This window comes from Argopecten irradians, chromosome 2 (genome assembly GCF_041381155.1).
Source record: "Argopecten irradians isolate NY chromosome 2, Ai_NY, whole genome shotgun sequence".
NCBI classification, from domain to species: Eukaryota; Metazoa; Mollusca; class Bivalvia; order Pectinida; family Pectinidae; genus Argopecten; species Argopecten irradians.
Window position 1 is genome coordinate 33,018,850 of NC_091135.1, and position 26,150 is coordinate 33,044,999.

The 26,150-nt window shown below is 33.6% G+C and overlaps 1 protein-coding gene across 3 annotated transcripts in view; it reads right to left on the reverse strand.

Annotated features, from left to right (window-relative positions):
- Positions 1-1,016: 1,016 nt before the first annotated feature.
- LOC138315210 (anoctamin-10-like) overlaps positions 1,017-26,150 on the reverse strand; it is a 46,107-nt gene continuing 20,973 nt past the window's right edge. For all 3 annotated transcript variants that reach the window (XM_069256058.1, XM_069256057.1, XM_069256059.1), the window contains 12 exons: positions 25,361-25,496; positions 24,620-24,757; positions 16,323-16,445; positions 14,000-14,433; positions 13,346-13,487; positions 12,776-12,831; positions 11,631-11,705; positions 9,619-9,828; positions 9,105-9,296; positions 8,377-8,511; positions 7,320-7,436; positions 1,017-6,059 (listed from right to left, as the gene is read on the reverse strand). In XM_069256058.1, coding sequence (XP_069112159.1) covers positions 5,982-6,059; positions 7,320-7,436; positions 8,377-8,511; positions 9,105-9,296; positions 9,619-9,828; positions 11,631-11,705; positions 12,776-12,831; positions 13,346-13,487; positions 14,000-14,433; positions 16,323-16,445; positions 24,620-24,757; positions 25,361-25,496 — 1,836 coding nt within the window. In that variant the 3' untranslated portion in view covers positions 1,017-5,981. The remainder of the gene's footprint in view (positions 6,060-7,319; positions 7,437-8,376; positions 8,512-9,104; positions 9,297-9,618; positions 9,829-11,630; positions 11,706-12,775; positions 12,832-13,345; positions 13,488-13,999; positions 14,434-16,322; positions 16,446-24,619; positions 24,758-25,360; positions 25,497-26,150) is intronic.

Genomic DNA, 26,150 nt, shown 5'->3' on the forward strand with positions numbered 1-26,150 from the left:
AGAACTTCACGCCAAACAGTTTGAAGGTGAATACATTATCGCACTTACGTCATCGTTATCGATTTTTATCGTATATTTACGATGAAATATTCTTTAAATTCGTTTAAGTAACAAAGACAGTCCAATTCAATGTGTTGTCAGCAATATCTTAAAATATCAGTGTAAATGTTGCTATTGGTGCTTTTTGGACTTTAGCAGGACCGCTAGCGCTGATGAAGGCGCTTTTACGGCGTTCTGAATAAGCTCATTGAGGCCCACTTGTGTGGTATAGCTCAAGATCATTTGAAATTATCATTCGATGTTTTATTTTTCGATTCGTATCTATACATAATGATCTGATTAGTTGAGTATCTAATAGCGGTACTTCATGGAGTCTCCTATGATTCGGGTGATAAGAAACTAAAAGGGGTCTCTATTTTTCATCCCACTTTTGCAGATGTTAAAATTAATGAACTGACTCATTCTTCATTTCCATTATAATGTGTAGTCATAGAATTTTTCATTTAATACATTACAGACACAAAAGATGTCTCCCAATCATTTCCAATCTTGTTCATTTTAGACAATGTCAAAGATGGCGGAGCGAAACCGAATCACTCGGGTTTTGCCACATGTTATCATCAGCTTTTGTTTGACATCGTGTTAACAGTTACGGCCATAACAACACGAGCTGCGTTTTGATACTGGAAGAAATCTTGAGCAGATGAAGAAAAAACATCGAACTACGACAATAACCTGTGAAAAGAGTCACTAGGATTTCGAGGCGGCAACCCCGATGTGGAGGACTAAAAGTAGAAGACCAGACATTTTAATCATTTGTCTAAAATTTCAAAATGTCATCTCATCCTTACACCCAATATCTTCTAAAATAGGGGATTGTTTATCGTATAGTATTGATAGAACTAAAACGATCATCAGGAGACTACGGTAGCTTAATTACAAATTCTCTGATGATTTTTTTTTTGCACCGATATACATGTATAAGCGTTTTCATGAAATCATAACCAAATACATAATGAAGATTCAGCTTTTAATTTCAGTTATTTTAAGAGTTCAAATATAAAAGCAGTTGTCTATTATTTATATCCAAGTGAATTTTCTCTAGTGAAATAATTGACAGATGATAATAAAATTTAGCATTATAGATTTTTTGCTTACAACTTGATTTCCCAATTTCATGAAAAGAATATTAAAGCTATTAAAAATATAAATATTGCGAAATTGTTACCCAAAAGGAAAATTATGTAAACATACTTTTAAAACTTAAAGCTGAGCAAATGTCATTTTGCAGCAGGTAAGAAATGGTAAATATGTAAACTCACATTCAAAGTTAACGTTATCAAATAAAGTTGAAACACATACGGGTATAAATCAACTACATACAGGTATAATTAAACTAAATGATTCAACTACACACATTCAGAACAATTGAATATATTAGAAACCTCCTATATATAATAACACAGATATAAAATGACAGACATACATGTAGTGTTGTATAGCCGGTTATTTTCGAGGGAATGATATTTTTGTGAATTTGTAGGACGTGGCTTTGATCTGCGAAATATATAGAAATTGCTGACTCAGTCTTATAAACCCTGAAATCCAGATCGCGAAAATATAAAACCGCTGATATTTTCCAGATTTCACTTAAAATCGCAATAAAATCACCTCGTGTAAATAACTAGTCATACAATATCATGCTATTGTTAATATATGTGCAGTTCAAAAGGTCACTTGGCCTTTCACAGTATTGCACAATACAGATTGCGATATAATTTAATATTATTAATAGTATGTGTGAAATATAAGGAATACAAAATATAACGTGTAAATCATACATAAACAGATAACTTAATATATTAACTTAATAAAGTGTTCCATTCAAAAACGAAATGAAATACATGTCTAGAGCATTAACCGTACAAAAAAAAACTAATTAACAAAAAAGAGAGAGCAGTAATTTTTCAGCTCAGTAAACCAAAAATGAAATCTAAATCAGTCTATGATAGCAGTTTAATTCTGGATTAATTACTTAGTAAAGGTAAATGATCAACCAACTATTGGTAAGTAAGGTTTTCTTGCTTTAAAATAGATTGCCATAAAGATTCACAAAAATGCATTTACTCCATACAACTGAATGTAAACGATAGTTGAGTATTTTTATATAGTTGATGTCAAAGAAGCCGAGAACGATTTTTTTATTCCCTTCGTATATTTCCTCATGTCCAAGCCATTTGTAGTGTATTTATAACTGATGTGATAGTCTAAATTACACAACTTCAGACGATAATGAAACCTCAATGTGAGTTACCGTTACTCCTGTTGAACAATTTGAACACGTGAGTTACCGTTACTCCTGTTGAATAATTTGAACATGTGAGTTACTGTTACTCTTGTTGAACAATTTGAACGAGTATTCAATGTCTAATAGTCATTTACCGTTACTGAAAAGTTCAATCTCAAACTGAACAATACTTACATAGTTTCCTTCTGTAATGCACAGTTAGCAACTTCTATTGACTTGGCAAGATATTTTGACATACCAACAGGGGGCCAACTCAATGAAAATGGATGTTGTCATACATTTTTTATATTTGGTGGATGGACTGATGAGTATATATGACAGTCATGTAATTTTTCAGTAAATGTGAGATTTGAAAAATTATTTTAAAAATCAGGATATTTTATTATAGTAAATATCCCGATTTTTTAAATAATTTTTCAAATCTCATATTTTCTGAAAAAAAATCACACGACTCTCATATATACTCATCAGTCCATCCACCAAATACAAAAAATATATGACAACATCCATTTTCATTGAGTTGCCCCCCTGTGAACATACCAACCTGAAAATAGATAATCTAGATTTAGTCTTTCCAGATTACCACCAGGGAGGCATATCAAAAGTACGGAAGTGTGAAAATATATTATGGCAATTTATTTGCAAACATTTTCATCTAAAACAACCTATCTGTTAACAACCGACCGAAAACATCTACAGCCAAATAAACAAGGTTGATAAAAAAACAAGAAATTATATAATACACTGTCTACCGTATAAAATGTGGCATAAGATATACATAATGATATGTGTTGTGACATTTTAATCTCATTCAGACTAGTAAAACATTGGTTTAGTATCCATAGAACTGAATTGAAATTGTCTTAAAGAGTTTCTAATAAAAACTGAATTGTAATAGTCTTAAGAGTTTCTAATAAAATTAAATCCTTCAGAATGAATCAGGTAGAAATGAAAGGTATCATGTGTCAAGACTGGATTTTAATTAAGGCACAATAACAACAATGTATGTTTATAAAGGGGTACCCTATCAACCAACCTACCAGAGCAGCATACTACATTCACCATCTAAACAACTTAATAAATCTACACTAGTATATACATGTAATGTGTTCATAAGGGTTGTTCATTTTAAAACTTTGATGTCTGGTAAATTCAGATCACTTTTTAATTTCTACAATTAAATTTCTAATTGAGACAGGAGTAACATTTCCAATTGTGTAATTCTGAGACAGATCAAAGTGTGTTAATTCAAATACTAGTAGTATTTGCACATCTTAGAATCTTTGCCTTACACTATTATGTATATATATGTATTGTTTGTTTATCTTTCCAATGAAGAGGATTTATAAATTCGGAACTGGAAATAAACTTTGAAAAATTATATCTTATTGGTTTGGTTTACTAACTTCTTAACTTCAGCTTAATCTATCTCAGCATAGATTTGAATCTTGCTATCTTGAACTTAAATTATTCAAATACCCTGATTAATTTCAAATATCTTTGACAGACCTGTATATCCCAGGTTGGATATTAAAGTATAGTAAACTTGTTCAGTCAAGAGTTTACCACAGTCCAAAAGACATCAAGATAACCAAGCTTGATGGTGTTCTTAAATGTTCACAGATATTGTAAATAAATTTATTCTGAGTCTTTGTTCAAGTAAGAAATGTTGAGAACTCAAGTGATTATCTACATTTGGAAAAATATAAAAATCATTAAAGAAACATTTTTAAAATGGCTAAAAATTAAACAGAGAAAAAATGTGAAATACAGTATCAATATCTAAAATGTTGCTAATATTGGTCATTGTCCCTTTATCAAATTAAAAAAAACCCATTCAATCCAAATTTCATCGAGGTGTGTGAATGTTTAATTGTAAATAAAACTCATCCACTCACCCCTGTATTTTCATAATGAGCTGTTCCAGTCTTTAAATGAGAAGATCTAAGACTCAGAGGTGAATGGGTTAAAAATTTACAGATTGTATTCCTGCCATTATGATGAAGTCAATGGGCCACAAAGTTCGAAGAGAAATACATGTGCAAAGTTTTAAACATAACACAAGTTATACAAAGATTGAGTAAATGACTTGTGTTATTATGATTTATCATCAGCAGTATTCTGTTCATGATGGACAACGTCATAACTGATGCATTCAATCAATAACTGTAACATTCAATAATTTTATTTTATCTGTATTTACAGATACTGTACAAGGTACTTATATATACAGGGGTATATGTGCTTTCGTTAAAGGTTACTAGTAAATCATTTTTAATGATAGGGACGGCTTTTACATGCACATTCAAACTTTAGAATATTTTTTCTCAAAAATTATGACATGATATTCCTATATGAAAACAACTGCGATGTATTTCTTTTACCTACTAATATAATAAAAAGAATGAAAAATTGTATTTAATAAATCAGTAAAAATGAGATATTTAATTAACAAAACAAAAAAAAAGCTAGACATTTAAAGATAAAAAGTCAGCATGAGCAATTATCTCAGTCATTATGAATGATAGGTAGATCTTTTCCTGATTTCATCCATTCTTTTTTCAGAACAAGAGAACAATATACACTAAGTCCATAAAAGTCTATGAAAATCCAAACAGCCATTTTGATATATAGAACCAAATTCAAAATCAGAAATAAACCGTTAATACTACGGTATGTGAGAGATTGAAGTATCAGTTTTAATTTTTTTTTTAAATTCAAAAGGGCTTCCTGGCATCCATTTTTTTTCATTCAGAAAGAGAATAATATAATGTGGATATAATTTCTATGAACAATCAACATTCAATATTGTTAAATAAGTACAAGTGTGGTGGAACATGGAGAACCATCATTTAATATTAGAGAAAGAAAAAACATCTGTGTCAGAAACCGTGGAAATTAAAATCGTAGACAAATCTTTAATGATATTAAAGACTCTGAATTAGACTACTATTTTACATGTATAGTAGTTAAAAAATATTGAAATGAAAAAAAATATGCTTAGTTATGAGTGTACATTGTATGACACTGAAGAGATTTAAAGTAATCCTTGGGTGACATGAACAAATCGTAAAAACCTGCAGATCATACAGCAAATAATTATGCAATATTATTTAATATCAAGTATGTAAATTTAAGAAATAGTGACATTTGTTAGCATTCTTTCGCCCACATATAGATTACATTCAGAAATCCTTTCATTAATACAGTAACTGTACCCATCCTTCATTGGTGATCCTTAAGATCAGTCTCAAAATTTTTACAATTTTGAATCCTACTCCCCTATCAAAAGATTTTGATGAAATAATAGCAAAAACTGTTACTTTCACCAAGTGAGCTTACAAAAAGGTTTCGTTGTTCATGACAGCAGTACTCATACATTAACATTATATCAAGTAAAAGGACAATTAATTTGCACTAACATGCAAATGTGAGCCATTATGCCCCCCTCCCCTCCTAAACAACCATGCAGTCATATCACTTTGTTTGGGGACATACTAGTCTCAGGTTGATTGACCAGGTGAATATAATTTAAACATATTTATATATGATTAACAGCGATAAATAAAGTTTTGTTCACAGTTTGGCTAACAGATAAACCCTTAATAACAATAATGAGCATTTAACAACAACAGGTGAAACTGTAAAGGCAGTGAGAAAGAGGTTAAAACACTCAGATTGATGTCTCTCTGTTCTCCATCTTGATCATCTCTCCTAACTTCTGCTGTTGGCTTGATGAAGCAGCAACTCTCTGGAAAAGAAAACCAAAATTTCAAAACACGACACACATTTTCATCTAATTCATACAAAAATAGCATTTAATTTTGCAACATAAATTTGATTTTGGGTTACAAAAGAACTAAATCATTGTCAATTTCAACAACAAGGTATAATATATCGACTTGATATCAAATGTTATCAAAATTCCTACATATATTCTCAATTCCATGTGATGATATTCCATTGTTTCTGTAACTATGATAATGTCTTGTTTGAGCGAGTGAAATACTGCATTTTACCCAATAAGTGCCCCTACCCCAATATGCGCCCACTCACTTTTTAGGCATTTATTTCACTTACTTTGAATTAAATGCAGATTGAAACTATGAAAACTGTGTTTGATTCCTTACATATTTATTTTGCAAATTGTTTTATGGCTTCTATAAGCGCCTCCCTTATTTATTTATTGGGTCGAATACGGTATGTTGTGTATGTGTGCTGATGTTAGGTTAGCACCCAGATTGTTGTTTTATTTATTGATGTGGTGTCAAATAAAGTTGAAAAGTAGTTTGCCAAGTCACATATTGGGCAGTCTCAAGATACCCCACTGTAGTGGTAACATTGAATGAATGATTTCCATGGCAGACGACATGGAACCACATATTACACAAGTTACAGCATATGGCGCTGGATTTCCATGTGACTGCCTTGCTACAGGTACCACAGATATAACTTGGACTCGGTGACCTAAATTTAACTCTGTGTCTGCAAATATTGAGAGTAGCAGTTTAATATAAAGGTATGAGCAAATGGGTATTATTGTTTTGTTGCATAGTCTTGTAATGAAGGTGGGGGAGCTGTTGTGCATTTGACGGTTTGCTTAAGTTGTCTTGTGTTTGGGTTGTGATAATTGGGCTTGTTTTCAATGATATCGATCTTGGAGTAGGGCCTACTGATCGGAAGAAGATAGATAAGTGGGATCTGGGGATTGGGCGAGATGTGGGAGGCAGAGGGAGTAGTCTTGTGAAAGGAGAGAGGAACAGCTAAAAGTTGTAAGGTTAGCAAGTAGAAAATGGGAGAGCTTAAGGAAGCATGATTACCTGGTCACGCATGCGCACCTAAATTGAAAATCAATCGATATGTCATCTTTTACCAATAGGTTTTTTCTGTATTCAAAATAGTTTTGTCATTGAAACAGGAACAAATATTTATGAAGTTTAAGAAATTAAGTTTAGAGTTCTCAAGTTTACAATTTAAGAACTTTCGTTTTAGAATATTTGATGCGTCTTACCTCAGCATGCAGGGCTTGTTTTGTCTGAAATGCCATTTTCTCCAGTTCGATTTCTACCCACTTTGGTGTATCTGGGATACAATAAGCCACAGCTCCCTTCAGTGCTAGGATGATATGCTGAAAAAGATGTACGACTGAAACTGCACAATGGATCAGAACAATTATTGACGACTGTGGGACAAGCACAGAAAAGTAGTTCCAAAGAAAGGTTAGGGTTAGCGATAGAGTTAGGGTTAGTTTTGGTTTTACCGGTATATTTTAGAATTAGGGTTTTGGTAGAATAGGGTATAGGATATGGGATAAAGTAATACAAGTTTTCAATTATCCCTTAGGAACTACTTATCCCTATCCTAGACTTGAGCCTGAGCCAAGACTTTGGGAATTTAAAATCAGTCAATAATTCAGGAATTATAGTCTTGAGGTTCTGTAGTACAACAGGTCATGAAATGTTTCCACAAAATCAAAAAAGGATCTTAGCACCAGAACAGAATGACCTCTAAATCTATAGATATATATCAGTCGGTCAAATTAAAGAAAAAATATTTGTTCTTTTTTCAGTACTTTTTATACCTTTGTGAACCTAGTAGTACGTGTTTATATGAAACATAATGTAATAAGAATAAAAAAAAATATAACTTGTCATGTCTGGTAACTATCAGCCATGTTAATTTCTGGTTGGTCCAAAAATGAAACATGCAGATAAAGGAACTCAGAGAAGCCTACATATGTTATGTTATTTCATAAAGATGTTTGTTATTACTGAAAGATGTGAGTTGAGTTTTATTCATCATCAGTTAAATAAGCCACCTGCTATTTTTTATACATCTCTACTCTGTACAAATGGGGAACTAGGAAAAACTTGATTTATACAAATCTTTCTGAGAAATAATCAACTTGGATTTAAGAAGGCTGGGTGCCTTTCATGTGTTATAAAAAGGAAGACCCAATGCAAGCAGTTATGAGTTATGAGTTTATATGACTGAAAATTTAAGTATGCTCCAACAACACTATACAATTTATTTGACAATGAAAACATTTGCACGACTCTTGCTCTCACCTCCACTGCCACGAATACAATGACTATGTTGACAGCACTGATGTCTGACGGGAGCAGTTTCTTCACCTCCGGGTCCATTCCTATCAGGGCACAGTTGGTGATGACAGCGATGATACTGATCACCTCAAATGCCACCTGGTACAAAGAAAACAATGGTTATAATTCATACTGGAGCTCAAGGACCACACATTATAACCTGCTACATAGTGATCATTTCCATATTGTACCTGGTTGAGAAGATGTTGCTTAGACATTTTAGCATAATTGATTCCTAGGGTGTTAAAGTGAATGTTATAATGTACCTTGTATTTGGAATTTCTTAACCACCATACTATTATGTTATAGGTCCATTAAATGGCTGCTGGATATCTTGGTTATTGAACAGCATGTTTTGTTTACATAATGTAACTATGTACTATTTTAGCACCTCTGGTTTGTTGAAAATGAGAACTGTTGACAGAGGACACACAAAAGGTGATCACAATATCTACATTTTATTTTTACTAATAAACTTTTAATTACTATAATAATGAACTGACATACTAAGTAAACTCTCTTAAAAAATTGGAATGAAATAATATCTTTGATTCTGCTTTCTTTATCACAAGTTTATAGTATTATTTGCAGTTCTTATGTATAGTGTATCAATTGATAACCTATCAATAAAATGAACCTGTATGGACTAAAGAGATTAATAAGTCAGGAAATGCTACTGTATGTACACAAACCTGCCAAGCCCCAATGTTTGATGCTGACTCGGCAAACGGCCTTTGGAACACTCGACACATCTTAAACGCATCTGACCTAATCTCTGTGACGTTGTTGAGGAGTGCCCAGAAAGCAGCAAGGGGGAAGGCAGAGGAGAACAAGAAGACATAGCCAAACTGGAGGAACATTTCTAGGTAATCATCCATTGTTCCCTGAATATAAATTTATATCAGTGTTATCCAATTAACAAAATAATAAAATTTAATTCAACAGACTTTAACGAAAGGAGGGTTATAAAATGCCCAATCGCATGTTTGAAATATTGTATTGACAATAAAGTTACTTTTTAGAGATAAATACCAAAAAATTCTCAACAAAGCAAAAAACAATTTTCACTTTAATATTGACTCTTGCCAACTGAGTAAAATTCTTTTAGTAAATTTCCCAATTACATCTCCTTTTACTTCATTATTATGTGAATCATTTAGAAACTTCTGTATGACCTGCATATTTGACCTTTCACCTTTTCCTTACCTCATACTCATCCATGGTAGATTCCAGGTTGACCTGTTTCTGTACCGTTTGGTCGATCTCCCCATTGAAATACTCCACCTTTTGTATGGTGGCCTCCTTCTTCATCACTTTGTCTACCTGTTGTTTTCTACGGCGGACAAAGATGAATGGGACCATTGCTTCTCTCACCTGACCAATCACCTGCTGGGTCACAAGTAGGGCTGCTAAATGCTAAAATATAAAACAAAGTTATTTTCAACATCTTAAAATGTAATTTTTTTTATTGTCATGTGCAATAAAATTTCATGTCTCTCACATAGGACTGAATTAAAATCTTAAGTTTGTGAAAACTTTTTAGCTAACAACATAAATTGCATTTTATATAATTAAACTTTAGTTATGAAAATGTTGTTTGGCAAGAAAACACGAAATTTAATGGCCACAAAAATATGAAGCTGGTTGACAGTATTCATGTAAGTATGGTATTCATGATTAAATTATCGTATTTAAACAAAAGAGGGTGTTATGTACTGTAACATTTAACCATGAAGAACAAAAGACTTTTAACTTCACAACAAGAGGCCCATAGGCCTTAACGGTCACCTGATTTCAGATACAGAATGAAACAAAGACATGCATATAAACACTATATATTGGCCCATCAGGCCCTTGAAGTCAGTCAGTGATTTTATAAATTTGACTTTTTAATCTATGAAGATTATGTGAATTCAGAAGAAAGATTTTTGAAATGTTATCCATTTGGACCCCTTTTGGCCCCGCCCCTCTCGTCCCTGGGGATCGGCCAAGACCAATATGAATATGATGTTAAAATGCTATCTCAGGCTAATAATTCTAACCCAGATTGACTAATTTCCTATGAAAACTAAGCAAATAATGTTCTTAAATGTGTTTTTCCTTTATAAACTATAGTAAATTTGACCCCCTCCCCAGGGAAAAATCTGAGATCCTAGGACCATGAAATTCACAATTTTTTGTAAAGGGCCTTAAGACCTTCCAAACTATCAAGAGTATCTGGGTCCATCGAATCTGTGAATTCAAAAAGAAGATTTTTGAAATTACCACTTTGACCCCTTTTGGCTCCGTCCCTCTGGCCCCTGGGGGTCAGCCATGAACAATATGGATATGATGTTAAAATGCTATCTCAGGCTAATAATTCTAACCCAGTTTGACTAATTTCCTATGAAAAATAGGCAAATAATGTTCATAAATGTGTTTTCCCTATATAAACTATAGTAAACTTGACCCCCTCCCCAGGGGGAAACGTGAGACCCCAGGGTCATATAATTCACAATTTTTGTAAAGGACCTTAAGACCTTTCTATTTATGAAAAGTATTTGATTCTACCAGTTCCAGTATTTCAGAAGAAGATTTTTGAAGTTTTAGCCTATTTGACCCCTTTTGACCCCGCCCCTAAGGCCCCTGGGGGTCAGTCATAGAAAATTTGTTAATAGGATTAAATGGCCATCTCATACTGATAATTCTGACAACATTTGACTCATTTCCTATTACAAATGACCAAATAATGCGCAAAAATGTGTTTTGTAAAGGACCTTAAGACCTTTCTATCTATGAAGAGTATTTGATTCTACCACATCTGTGAGTAGAGAAGAAGATTTTTGAAATTTTACTCAATTTTACCCCTTTTGGCCCCTCCCACAGCCCCCTGGGGGGTGGGGACCATATAATTCACAATTTTGATTGGCCTTATGCCTAAGAAGGTTTCTGCAAAATTTCATTGAAATTGCTTCAGCAGTTTTGGAGAAGAAGTCGAAAATGTAAATTGTTTACGGACATACGACGGACGACGCACGACGCACGATGGACGACGGATGACGACGGACAAAAGGTGATTAGAATAGGTCACTTGAGACTTCGTCTCAGGTGACCTAAAAACTATTTGAAGTATATAAGTTAATGAGATAGAACTGCACAATAGAACTAACGGACCCCAGATAACATTTTTCGGTTCTAATACAGAAGCAGAGTTGAATACCTCCATTTGATTAACTTACACTGCGGAGAAGGGTCATATCTTGCATGTAGAATGCAACGTAAAACAGCGACATGAAACAGTTGACGAAATCAAACTGTAAAAGAGAACATTAAAACCAATAAAATACAGTAACAACATAAATGTACGCTCAAGAGACAAAGGATTTTTGAATAAGGTGTTTTTCTACACAGGTCAAATTGTGTTGGGAGTCCAATGCAAATGGTCTTATCAATCAGAAGGCCGTTACATAAAGGTGGTTTCTGTAGTTTGTAGCTAAAACTGAAAGCAAATGACTAAAACCCCCAGCCTAAATACATATCATTTGTCTACTCAAGTCTATTTTAAGGTTACTATGGCAATAACATTTCTGTATTCTAATAAAACAAATGGTTTATGGGTATGGTGACCAGAATCTTGACATAATGGTGAACATTAGACCATCTCTGCTGATATATTAGTCAGTCAATATGTGCACATCATTGACTTATAATAATGTAACAGTATTATGATAATGTAACAGATTTATAATAATGTAACAACCCAATTTGCCAGTATTATAAATCCTGATATCAGGTTCTTATCCTTGTTGAAAAGTCCTTTTAGGAATTCAGCATGTGACTTTGAAATTTATTAATAGGATTATCAAATGATTCATCTAGGCATGTAACAGAACCAATTAGCTTGTCTTTAGCTTGTCTTTCAACAGTTGTTGAAAGGACGTTGATTATTGAAAGGACGTTGATTATTGAAATGTTTAAGAATATGTGAGACAAGTACTAATGATAAGACAAAATGTGTGCTGCATGTACATGTATATGGTAATATACATATTAGATCTGTGGGCCAATTACTGGGTAGTTATTCACAGAAGTGTCTGAAAGAATCATTAGTTTTTTTAACCATATAACCTTGACTTTCAATCTGAGCCATTCAATTGCACAAACATTAAAGCAATTGTTTTTTTTCAAATACTACAACCCTAGAACAAATGTTCAGAATTAAAATTGTTTATAGAAATTTAAAGTACTATAGTAATGGTAAGTTTCCTGATTGGTAAAGTGAAAACTCTGGTCAGAGATTGTAATATATAGTATTTTTATTTAATAACATGATAAATTTGATAATATATGATGAATGCTTCCTGATTTTTTACAGTCCACTTACCAAAATGAGTTTCACAATCAAATGATTATCATAGGAAGACTGGAGTCGATGGTTTTCTGTGGAGGCAAAACATAAATTGATTTCAATATCATTCTATAATTGTAAGAGTTTGGTTTGACTGTGTTTACCCTTAGGATTTGCCAGGTTTAGATAATGAAGAAAAGCCAGAGTACACAGACAAATCTTCAAACATATAGCCAATCCTAATTATGAGAAATATGGCTATTTCATCACAAAATTACTTCCAGCAGCCCATGCACATGTTTAGATCTTGGGCCAACTTGATTTGCCCTCTATCAGCCACTGAATAGAAAAGGTACACTGAAATATGTTCCTAAAGCAGAGCAGCTACAAATCAAGTGACAAGAATTTATATTCGAGAAGTAGCAGTGAGCAAACCTAGTTGGGCTCTGTATACTTGACATTAGCTGCATAACATCAAGGTCATGTTTGCTTATGTATATCACAACATTTGCTCAATGACTTAACTATCAAAATTACTTTTCGAATGACTAACACATTTAAATTGTCCATACCTGAAAACATATAATAATAAATAAATAAACTTACCAAAATCGTTTAGTATTTTGGCAATTTTTCTGTAGAAGTTGTTGACAATACCAATGATGACAGCGTAGATAGCAGTAGGCATGTGTAGTAAGGACATATTCAGCCAGGTCTGGTCCTTAGCGTACACCTCATCAGCCCAGGCCTGAACACATAGAAAGTACTAAATTATAGGTCGGGACCTGAACACAGAGAATACTGAATTATAGGCCATGGCCTGAACACATAGAATACTGAATTATAGGTCAGGGCCTGGACACAGAGAATACTGAATTATAGGCCATGGCCTGAACACAAAGAATACTGAATTATAGGTCGTGGCCTGAACACAGAGAATACTGAATTATAGGCCATGGCCTGAACACAGAGAATACTGAATTACAGGTCGTGGCCTGAACACAGAGAATACTGAATTATAGTTTGTGGCCTGAACACAGAGAATACTGAATTACAGGTCGTGGCCTGAACACAGAAAATACCGAATCATAGGTCATGGCCAAAACACAGAGAAAGTACTGAATTATAGGCCGTGGCCAAAACACAGAGAATACTGAATTATAGGCCGTGGCCAAAATACAGAGAAAATACTTAATTATAGGCCATGACAGAATCCCATGAAATCTATCCTGCTCCTTCCCCAGAATTTTATGGGCTTACCTGTAAATAAAAGTATCCCAACATGATGTAGAATGCCACCAAGAGACAAAATCCAATAACAGGGACAGTAACTCCGTAAAACCTCAGTGACCGTTTGTACTTTGGGTAGTGTGGCTCAGGCTTTCCTGTGACCGGGTTTTTATCCATTGTTCCATGGTACATTGCTCTTGGTTCTTGTGATCGATTCAGTTCCACATCCTGTGCCTGTCCCCATTTAAATGACAGTTCAGAGCAGTAACGTTTCCAAGCTTCGAGGAATATGGTAGCCCAGACGAGGTTAAATACAGCGAAGATAGCCTCTCTGTACATACTCTTCCAAGAAGTCACCAGGTACAGAATTCCTATGAAGGCGGGCGGTATGAGAGCCACAGTATAAAATCCCAGGAAAGCAAAGTACATGCCAATTTTTTCACCGAAGTATTCTCGGATATGGTCTACAAGAAAAGAAAATCACAAATCAAATATGTTCATAGGTATACATGTACAGTCAACTTAACCTGTCTAAAAAGGACACCAAAGGGACATAGGAATATGTCCTTTACAGGCAGGTGTCCTTTATACAGAGGTCAATTATATATACAGGTGTATTATATTTTTCCAAATTGGGTTGATGAGTCTGTCCTTTACAGACAAGTGTCCTTTATTATAGCAGGTTTTACTGTTACAATTGTAATTTGAATATACTCATGACAACATTTGTTGGATTTTTTTATTCTTTGATACAAAGCAGAATGATTTAAGTGAGATATTTCAGAACACTCACAGATTATGTGAAGTAGTATTAACCACAACTGTTATTACAATACACACACCAGTTTGTTTATCTGACCAATTTCACACTAAAACTTAATTGTTCTTAATCAGCTTTAATCACTTCACAGGGTTCAATTGTTCAAAAGATGATTAGGCTAATCACAGTTCAAAGACAATTAACTTCCAAATCAAGATAAAATAATTTCTTGTAATACAAACTTTAAACAAGAGGCCCAGAGGGCCTGTATTGCTCACCTGGTTTGTAATGCCAAGTACTGTTGTGAATACTGGTTCATTGTTTCTTTTCTGAAGGAATTTTAATATTTACCTCTAATTCCCCTATTGGGCCCTGCCCCTCCTGCCCCAGGGGGTCAGGGCCAAAATTTATACTAGTTCTGTTCCCCTTCTCCCAAGGATATTCGTGGCCAAATTTGGTTACAATACATGCAGAACTCTAAGACAAGTAGCAATTTATATGATTTACCTCTATTTCCCCTACTGGGCCTGCCCCTCCTGAACCCGAGTGTTAGAGCCAAAATTTATACAAGTTCTGTTCCCCTTCCCCCAAGGATGTTTGTGGCCAAATTTGGTTACAATCCATGCAGAACCCTAGGGCAAGTAGCGATTTATAGGGTTACCTCAAATTCCCCTATGGGGCCCCGCCCCTCCTTCCCCCAGGTGGTCAGACCCAAAATTTATACAAGTTCTGTTCCCCTTCCCCCAAGGATGTTTGTGGCCAAATTTGGTTAAAATCCATGCAGAACTCTAGGACAAATAGCGATTTATAGGGTTACTTCAAATTCCCATATGGAGCCCAGCCCCTCCTGCCCCCAGGGGGGGTCAGAGCCGAAATCTTTACAAATTCTGTTTCCCTTCCCCCAAGGATGTTTGTGGCCAAATTTGGTTACAATCCATGAAGAACTCTAGGACAAGTAGCAATTTATAGGGTTACCTCCAATTCCACTATTGGGCACCGCCCCTCCTGACCCGGGGGGGTCAGAGCCAAATTTGGTCACAATCCATGCAGAACTCTAGGAAAAGTAGCGATTTATAGGATTTAAATCTATTTCCCCTATTGGGCCCGGCCCCTCCTGCCCCTAGGGGGTCAGAGCCAAAATTTATACAAGTTCTGTTCCCCTTCCCCCAAGGATGTTTGTGGCCAAATTTGGTCACAATCCATGCAGAACTCTAGGACAAGTAGCGATTTATAGGATTTACATCTATTTCCCCTATTGGGCCCGGCCCCTCCTGCCCCTAGGGGGTCAGAGCCAAAATTTATACAAGTTCTGTTCCCCTTCCCCCAAGGATGTTTGTGGCCAAATTTGGTTACAATCCATGCAGAACTCTATGACTAGTAGAGATTTAAAGGAAATGTTGAGGACGGACGGACCAGGTGAGCTAAAAATTGTCTTTGAATGATTTTTAGTCACTGTGGAGGTTTCAATCACAGGTTTATGCAAAAAAATAAGTATGGAAAAAAATAAACCAAGAGATTAAACCAATCCCATTTTGAAAGACCGGGCCCTGGTTTATACACAGGAATGAAACAACTGGATGAAATTCCACTTACGAATCGGTTGTTCTTTTGCAAATTGCTTCAGCTGGTACCATTCGGCTCCTAGTCGTTTGATCTCTTCCTCATCGTGAAGTGGATACATTTTTGAAATTATTCCATTACTTACATACTTCTTTACTGCAATCAACAACAGATATTAATTTTCATAGAATGATCAGCTGTCGTAGTGCATTTTGCTAAATAAGAAGTATGATATTAAACAAAGCAGAATATTGAGAATAAAGAAACACTGAGATTTTGTTATGCAACAGAACACAAACAAAAGTGTTTTATCACTTTTGCAAAGAGAAATAAATTTATTAGAAGTAAAATATAATTTTACATAGGATGCACACCAATCAGTACTGATACGTCCAACAAGTGTGTAATATAATTTTACATAGGATGTACACCAATCAGTACTGATACGTCCAACAAGTGTGTAATATAATATAATTTTACATAGGATGTACACCAATCAGTACTGATACGTCCAACAAGTGTGTAATATAATATAATTTTACATAGGATGTACACCAATCAGTACTGATACGTCCAACAAGTGTGTAATATAATATAATTTTACATAGGATGTACACCAATCAGTACTGATACATCCAACAAGTGTGTAATATAATATAATTTTACATAGGATGTACACCAATCAGTACTGATACGTCCAACAGGTGTGTAATATAATATAATTTTACATCGGATGCACACCAATCAGTACTGATACGTCCAACAAGTGTGTAATCTAATATAATTTTACATAGGATGTACACCAATCAGTACTGATACTTCCAACAAGTGTGTAATATAATTTTACATAGGATGTACACCAATCAGTACTGATACGTCCAACAAGTGTGTAATATAATATAATTTTACATAGGATGTACACCAATCAGTACTGATACGTCCAACAAGTGTGTAATATAATATAATTTTACATAGGATGTACACCAATCAGTACTGATACGTCCAACAAGTGTGTAATATAATATAATTTTACATAGGATGTACACCAATCAGTACTGATACGTCCAACAAGTGTGTAATATAATTTTACATAGGATGTACACCAATCAGTACTAATACGTCCAACAAGTGTGTAATTTAATTTTACATAGGATGTACACCAATCAGTACTGATACGTCCAACAAGTGTGTAATATAAATATAATTTTACATAGGATGTACACCAATCAGTACTGATACGTCCAACAAGTGTGTAATATAATATAATTTTACATAGGATGCACACCAATCAGTACTGATACGTCCAACAAGTGTGTAATATAATTTTACATAGGATGTACACCAATCAGTACTGATACGTCCAACAAGTGTGTAATATAATATAATTTTTACATAGGATGTACACCAATCAGTACTGATACGTCCAACAAGTATGTAATATAATATAATTTTACACAGGACGTACACCAATCAATACTGATACGACCAACAAGTGTGTAATATAATATAATTTTACATAGGATGCACACCAATCAGTACTGATACGTCCAACAAGTGTGTAATATAATATAATTTTACATAGGATGTACACCAATCAGTACTGATACGTCCAACAAGTGTGTAATATAATATAATTTTACATAGGATGTACACCAATCAGTACTGATACGTCCAACAAGTGTGTAATATAATATAATTTTACATAGGATGTACACCAATCAGTACTGATACGTCCAACAAGTGTGTAATATAATATAATTTTACATAGGATGTACACCAATCAGTACTGATACGTCCAACAAGTGTGTAATATAATATAATTTTACATAGGATGTACACCAATCAGTACTGATACGTCCAACAAGTGTGTAATATAATATAATTTTACATAGGATGTACACCAATCAGTACTGATACGTCCAACAAGTGTGTATATAAATATAATTTTACATAGGATGTACACCAATCAGTACTGATACGTCCAACAAGTGTGTAATATAATATAATTTTACATAGGATGTACACCAATCAGTACTGATACGTCCAACAAGTGTGTAATATAATATAATTTTACATAGGATGTACACCAATCAGTACTGATACGTCCAACAAGTGTGTAATATAATATAATTTTACATAGGATGCACACCAATCAGTACTGATACGTCCAACAAGTGTGTAATATAAATATAATTTTACATAGGATGTACACCAATCAGTACTGATATGTCCAACAAGTGTGTAATATAATATAATTTTACATAGGATGTACACCAATCAGTACTGATACGTCCAACAAGTGTGTAATATAATATAATTTTACATAGGATGCACACCAATCAGTACTGATACGTCCAACAAGTGTGTAATATAATATAATTTTACATAGGATGCACACCAATCAGTACTGATACGTCCAACAAGTGTGTAATATAATATAATTTTACATAGGATGCACACCAATCAGTACTGATACGTCCAACAAGTGTGTAATATAATTTTACATAGGATGTACACCAATCAGTACTGATACGTCCAACAAGTGTGTAATATAATATAATTTTACATAGGATGTACACCAATCAGTACTGATACGTCCAACAAGTGTGTAATATAATATAATTTTACATAGGATGTACACCAATCAGTACTGATACGTCCAACAAGTGTGTAATATAATATAATTTTACATAGGATGTACACCAATCAGTACTGATACGTCCAACAAGTGTGTAATATAATATAATTTTACATAGGATGTACACCAATCAGTACTGATACGTCCAACAAGTGTGTAATATAATATAATTTTACATAGGATGTACACCAATCAGTACTGATACGTCCAACAAGTGTGTAATATAATATAATTTTACATAGGATGTACACCAATCAGTACTGATACGTCCAACAAGTGTGTAATATAATATAATTTTACATAGGATGTACACCAATCAGTACTGATACGTCCAACAAGTGTGTAATATAATATAATTTTACATAGGATGTACACCAATCAGTACTGATACGTCCAACAAGTGTGTAATATAATATAATTTTACATAGGATGTACACCAATCAGTACTGATACGTCCAACAAGTGTGTAATATAATATAATTTTACATAGGATGTACACCAATCAGTACTGATACGTCCAACAAGTGTGTAATATAATATATAATTTTACATAGGATGCACACCAATCAGTACTGATACGTCCAACAAGTGTGTAATATAATATAATTTTACATAGGATGTACACCAATCAGTACTGATACGTCCAACAAGTGTGTAATATAATATAATTTTACATAGGATGTACACCAATCAGTACTGATACGTCCAACAAGTGTGTAATATAATATAATTTTACATAGGATGTACACCAATCAGTACTGATACGTCCAACAAGTGTGTAATATAATATAATTTTACATAGGATGTACACCAATCAGTACTGATACGTCCAACAAGTGTGTAATATAATATAATTTTACATAGGATGTACACCAATCAGTACTGATACGTCCAACAAGTGTGTAATATAATATAATTTTACATAGGATGTACACCAATCAGTACTGATACTCCAACAAGTGTGTAATATAATATAATTTTACATAGGATGTACACCAATCAGTACTGATACGTCCAACAAGTGTGTTAATATAATATAATTTTACATAGGATGTACACCAATCAGTACTGATACGTCCAACAAGTGTGTAATATAATATAATTTTACATAGGATGTACACCAATCAGTACTGATACGTCCAACAAGTGTGTAATATAATATAATTTTACATAGGATGTACACCAATCAGTACTGATACGTCCAACAAGTGTGTATATAATATAATTTACATAGGATACACAATTTCCAACAAGTGGTAATATAATTTACATAGGATGTACACCAATCAGTACTGATACGTCCAACAAGTGTGTAATATAATATAATTTTACAAAGGATGTACACCAATCAGTACTGATACGTCCAACAAGTGTGTAATATAATATAATTTTACATAGGATGTACACCAATCAGTACTGATACGTCCAACAAGTGTGTAATATTAATTTTACATAGGATGTACACCAATCAGTACTGATACGTCCAACAAGTGTGTAATATAATATAATAATTTTACATAGGATGTACACCAATCAGTACTGATATGTCCAACAAGTGTGTAATATAATATAATTTTACATAGGATGTACACCAATCAGTACTGATACGTCCAACAAGTGTGTTATATAATATAATTTTACATAGGATGTACACCAATCAGTACTGATACGTCCAACAAGTGTGTAATATAATATAATTTTACATAGGATGTACACCAATCAGTACTGATACGTCCAACAAGTGTGTAATATAAATATAATTTTACATAGGATGTACACCAATCAGTACTGATACGTCCAACAAGTGTGTAATATAATATAATTTTACATAGGATGTACACCAATCAGTACTGATACGTCCAACAAGTGTGTAATATAATATAATTTTACATAGGATGTACACCAATCAGTACTGATACGTCCAACAAGTGTGTAATATAATATAATTTTACATAGGATGTACACCAATCAGTACTGATACGTCCAACAAGTGTGTTATATAATATAATTTTACATAGGATGTACACCAATCAGTACTGATACGTCCAACAAGTGTGTAATATAAATATAATTTTACATAGGATGTACACCAATCAGTACTGATACATCCAACAAGTGTGTAATATAATTTTACATAGGATGTACACCAATCAGTACTGATACGTCCAACAAGTGTGTAATATAATATAATTTTACATATGACACCAATGTACTGATATCCAAAAGTGTGTATTAATTTTACATAGGATGTACACCAATCAGTACTGATACGTCCAACAAGTGTGTAATATAATATAATTTTACATAGGATGTACACCAATCAGTACTGATACGTCCAACAAGTGTGTAATATAATATAATTTTACATAGGATGTACACCAATCAGTACTGATATGTCCAACAAGTGTGTATAAATATAATTTAACATAGGATGTACACCAATCAGTACTGATATGTCCAACAAGTGTGTTATATAATATAATTTTACATAGGATGTACACCAATCAGTACTGATACGTCCAACAAGTGTGTTATATAATATAATTTACATAGGATGTACACCAATCAGTACTGATACGTCCAACAAAGTGTGTAATAATAATTTTACATAGGATGTACACCAATCAGTACTGATACGTCCAACAAGTGTGTAATATAATATAATTTTACATAGGATGTACACCAATCAGTACTGATATGTCCAACAAGTGTGTATATAATATAATTTTACATAGGATGTACACCAATCAGTACTGATACGTCCAACAAGTGTGTAATATAATATAATTTTACATAGGATGTACACCAATCAGTACTGATACGTCCAACAAGTGTGTAATATAATATAATTTTACATAGGATGTACACCAATCAGTACTGATACGTCCAACAAGTGTGTTATATAATATAATTTTACATAGGATGTACACCAATCAGTACTGATACGTCCAACAAGTGTGTAATATAATCTAACATAGGATGTACACCAATCAGTACTGATACGTCCAACAAGTGTGTTATATATAATATAATATTACATAGGATGTACACCAATCAGTACTGATACGTCCAACAAGTGTGTAATATAATCTAAACATAGGATGTACACCAATCAGTACTGATACGTCCAACAAGTGTGTTATATAATATAATATTACATAGGATGTACACCAATCAGTACTGATACGTCCAACAAGTGTGTAATATAATCTAACATAGGATGTACACCAATCAGTACTGATACGTCCAACAAGTGTGTAATATAATTTAACATAGGATGTACACCAATCAGTACTGATACGTCCAACAAGTGTGTAATATAATTTAACATAGGATGTACACCAATCAGTACTGATACGTCCAACAAGTGTGTAATATAATTTAACATAGGATGTACACCAATCAGTACTGATACGTCCAACAAGTGTGTTATATAATATAATATTACATAGGATGTACACCAATCAGTACTGATACGTCCAACAAGTGTGTAATATAATCTAACATAGGATGCACACCAATAAGTACTGATACGTCCAACAAGTGTGTAATATAATATAATTTTACATAGGATGTACACCAATCAGTACTGATACGTCCAACAAGTGTGTAATATAATATAATTTTACATAGGATGTACACCAATCAGTACTGATACGTCCAACAAGTGTGTAATATAATATAATTTAACATAGGATGTACACCAATCAGTACTGATACGTCCAACAAGTGTGTAATATAATATAATTTTACATAGGATGCACACCAATCAGTACTGATACGTCCAACAAGTGTGTAATATAATATAATATTACATACGATGTACACCAATCAGTACTGATACGACCAACAAGTGTGTAATATAATATAATTTTACATAGGATGTACACCAATCAGTACTGATACGTCCAACAAGTGTGTAATATATAATATAATTTTACATAGGATGTACACCAATCAGTACTGATACGTCCAACAAGTGTGTTATATAATATAATATTACATAGGATGTACACCAATCAGTACTGATACGTCCAACAAGTGTGTAATATAATATAATTTTACATAGGATGCACACCAATCAGTACTGATACGTCCAACAAGTGTGTAATATAATTTTACATAGGATGTACACCAATCAGTACTGATACGTCCAACAAGTGTGTAATATAATATAATTTTACATAGGATGTACACCAATCAGTACTGATACGTCCAACAAGTGTGTAATATAATTTAACATAGGATGTACACCAATCAGTACTGATACGTCCAACAAGTGTGTAATATAATATAATTTTACATAGGATGTACACCAATCAGTACTGATACGTCCAACAAGTGTGTAATATAATATAATATTACATAGGATGTACACCAATCAGTACTGATACGTCCAACAAGTGTGTAATATAATATAATTTTACATAGGATGTACACCAATCAGTACTGATACGTCCAACAAGTGTGTAATATAATATAATTTTACATAGGATGTACACCAATCAGTACTGATACGTCCAACAAGTGTGTAATATAATATAATTTTACATAGGATGTACACCAATCAGTACTGATACGTCCAACAAGTGTGTAATATAATATAATTTTACATAGGATGCACACCAATCAGTACTGATACGTCCAACAAGTGTGTAATATAATCTAACATAGGATGCACACCAATAAGTACTGATACGTCCAACAAGTGTGTAATATAATATAATTTTACATAGGATGCACACCAATCAGTACTGATACGTCCAACAAGTGTGTAATATAATTTTACATAGGATGTACACCAATCAGTACTGATACGTCCAACAAGTGTGTAATATAATTTTACATAGGATGTACACCAATCAGTACTGATACGTCCAACAAGTGTGTAATATAATTTAACATAGGATGTACACCAATCAGTACTGATACGTCCAACAAGTGTGTAATATAATATAATATTACATACGATGTACACCAATCAGTACTGATACGACCAACAAGTGTGTAATATAATATAATTTTACATAGGATGTACACCAATCAGTACTGATACGTCCAACAAGTGTGTAATATATGTAATTAATCTGATTTTAAATACTGTAAAACTGGCATTATTTGTGATGTGGAAATTTCGCTTTAATTTAAAATCTCCATGAATACGTGCATGCACGAACATGCTTACTGCAGGTGCAACACTTCTCTAACCAAAAGTACCAGTATAGTAGTCAGTGTATAGTGTATTGTATCCAATTAGATTACGGAGCGTGCCTTGATTGGTATCTAATTTACTCCGCCCCTCGTTATCCCTTCTCTCACTGAGTGAAGTAGATCAGTTGACCACATAATTTTCGTTAGGTAAACAGTTACTATATATCAGTACTTTTGGGTAGAGAAATATTGCGTCTGCAGTAAAACTGACATACATATTAATAATCTAAAACTGACTAAAAATGTACAGCACAAAGTTATAACATCACAAAGCGTTTGAAAAAACATTGAATCCACTGTCATGCTTATGTAGCAGAACAGAGAAAATACACATATGATTCCCGTCGAACTTGGTATGAAAAAACTTTGCGGCTCCACTGAGCCAAAGAAGCACACTTTGTCATCTAAGTGACAGAGACCATATTTAACACTAAGTACAAACCACATTGACCCGCTCCTTTTACACTTCTATTGTACTTACTGATACTGTTGCCGGAATAGAGCTTAACCCTTTCATAGCCCGCTATAGTTGAGTCCTCTTCTGTTGCTTTGATTGCCTCCAGTTCGTGCAGTATGATTTTCTGTTTCTCGCTCATCGTTAAGAAGTTGTCCAAATCATCTGTAATATCAATGTTCACTAAAAATGGGGGTTTTGTACACTGGTAGTTTAATTAAAAATAAACTTTAGACATTTATAGATTACTGGTACATTGATTGCAACATAGACATATGGCATTACCCAATATACATAATGATAGTAACAGCTACATATATATGCAGTCAACTGAACATCTGAAAATTTTATCTCAAGCACTTCGTACCAATTAATCTGTTTGACTGACTTTAAAGTGAATAGTCGGGCAAAGAAAACCAGTCTAAATGCGTTCATTGGCCTTCCAAAAGTTCTCACATATTAATACAATGGCCAAGTTCTGCTTAGTTTCCCAGTTCTGACCATTAAAGTAAAGAAAATTTGCAAGCATTGAAAGCGAGGCTGCGTGGAAATGTAACCACGGACATAGTCAGCCGGGAGGACGTTTTAGAATTCCATACTTTAAATTAATTTCTTCGTACGCAGACAGATTTTGACGAGAGATTTTATTTTTCCATTTCATAAGAAATTATACTGGATACATTCACACCATTTTTACCGACTTTAGCCATCCTTGCCCGACTGTTCACTTTAATTAATCTTATGTGTACCAATGTGTAATTAACTTACTGGATCCTCTGAAGTTTGAAACATCCTCCACAGAAAATTCACGGTGGTAACCATCACGATATTCCTTCTTAATGTCCATCATGTCCGCAGCCCATAGCAACCGCTGTGTACTTCCCCCAACATACAGAACTGTTTCCTGTCAAAATCAGTATCAATAATGGTAACGATAAAAAAACAGAATTCATAGATTTTGTTCATTAATCAAAATAGTATTATTATTAATAAACATCATCTTTATTCAACATTTTCCTCTTTTCAGATTATCTTCTTTTCCTTTCTTTCTTTCTTCCCATAAACTAAGTGATTCACTATTTCTTCACCAGGGTAGAGTGTGGACTGCTTTCACCAAATTACATCATGGGATTGTAAACAGGGAATATAGTTACTAATTATTGTCATAGTGGTAAAAGTAGCTGCAATATTGTAGCTCTCAAGACTTCTTGACGGATATTGTTGTCATCTTTAGCCGAAAGGTATAGTAGGCCAGTTACGTATTATTCTTCTATGTGAAAAGCTAATTTTCTTTCACTCATTACTCACCCCCTCCCCCACACACTTTCTCTCAAAAAGCAAAAAACATTCTGCTTCAATGAGCAGACGTACAGTTCCTAGGCACTGAGGGGTCTGGATCACTCACACGTACACAGGTAATACTTCTTCACTTGAATTTCACATGAAGAAATATTACCTGAATATATATATTTTTTTATCTTGTACCATATACACAATTTAAATAATCTGTGTCCATAATAATCACTACTGAACCTTATCCCTTAATTCTGGCCCAAGA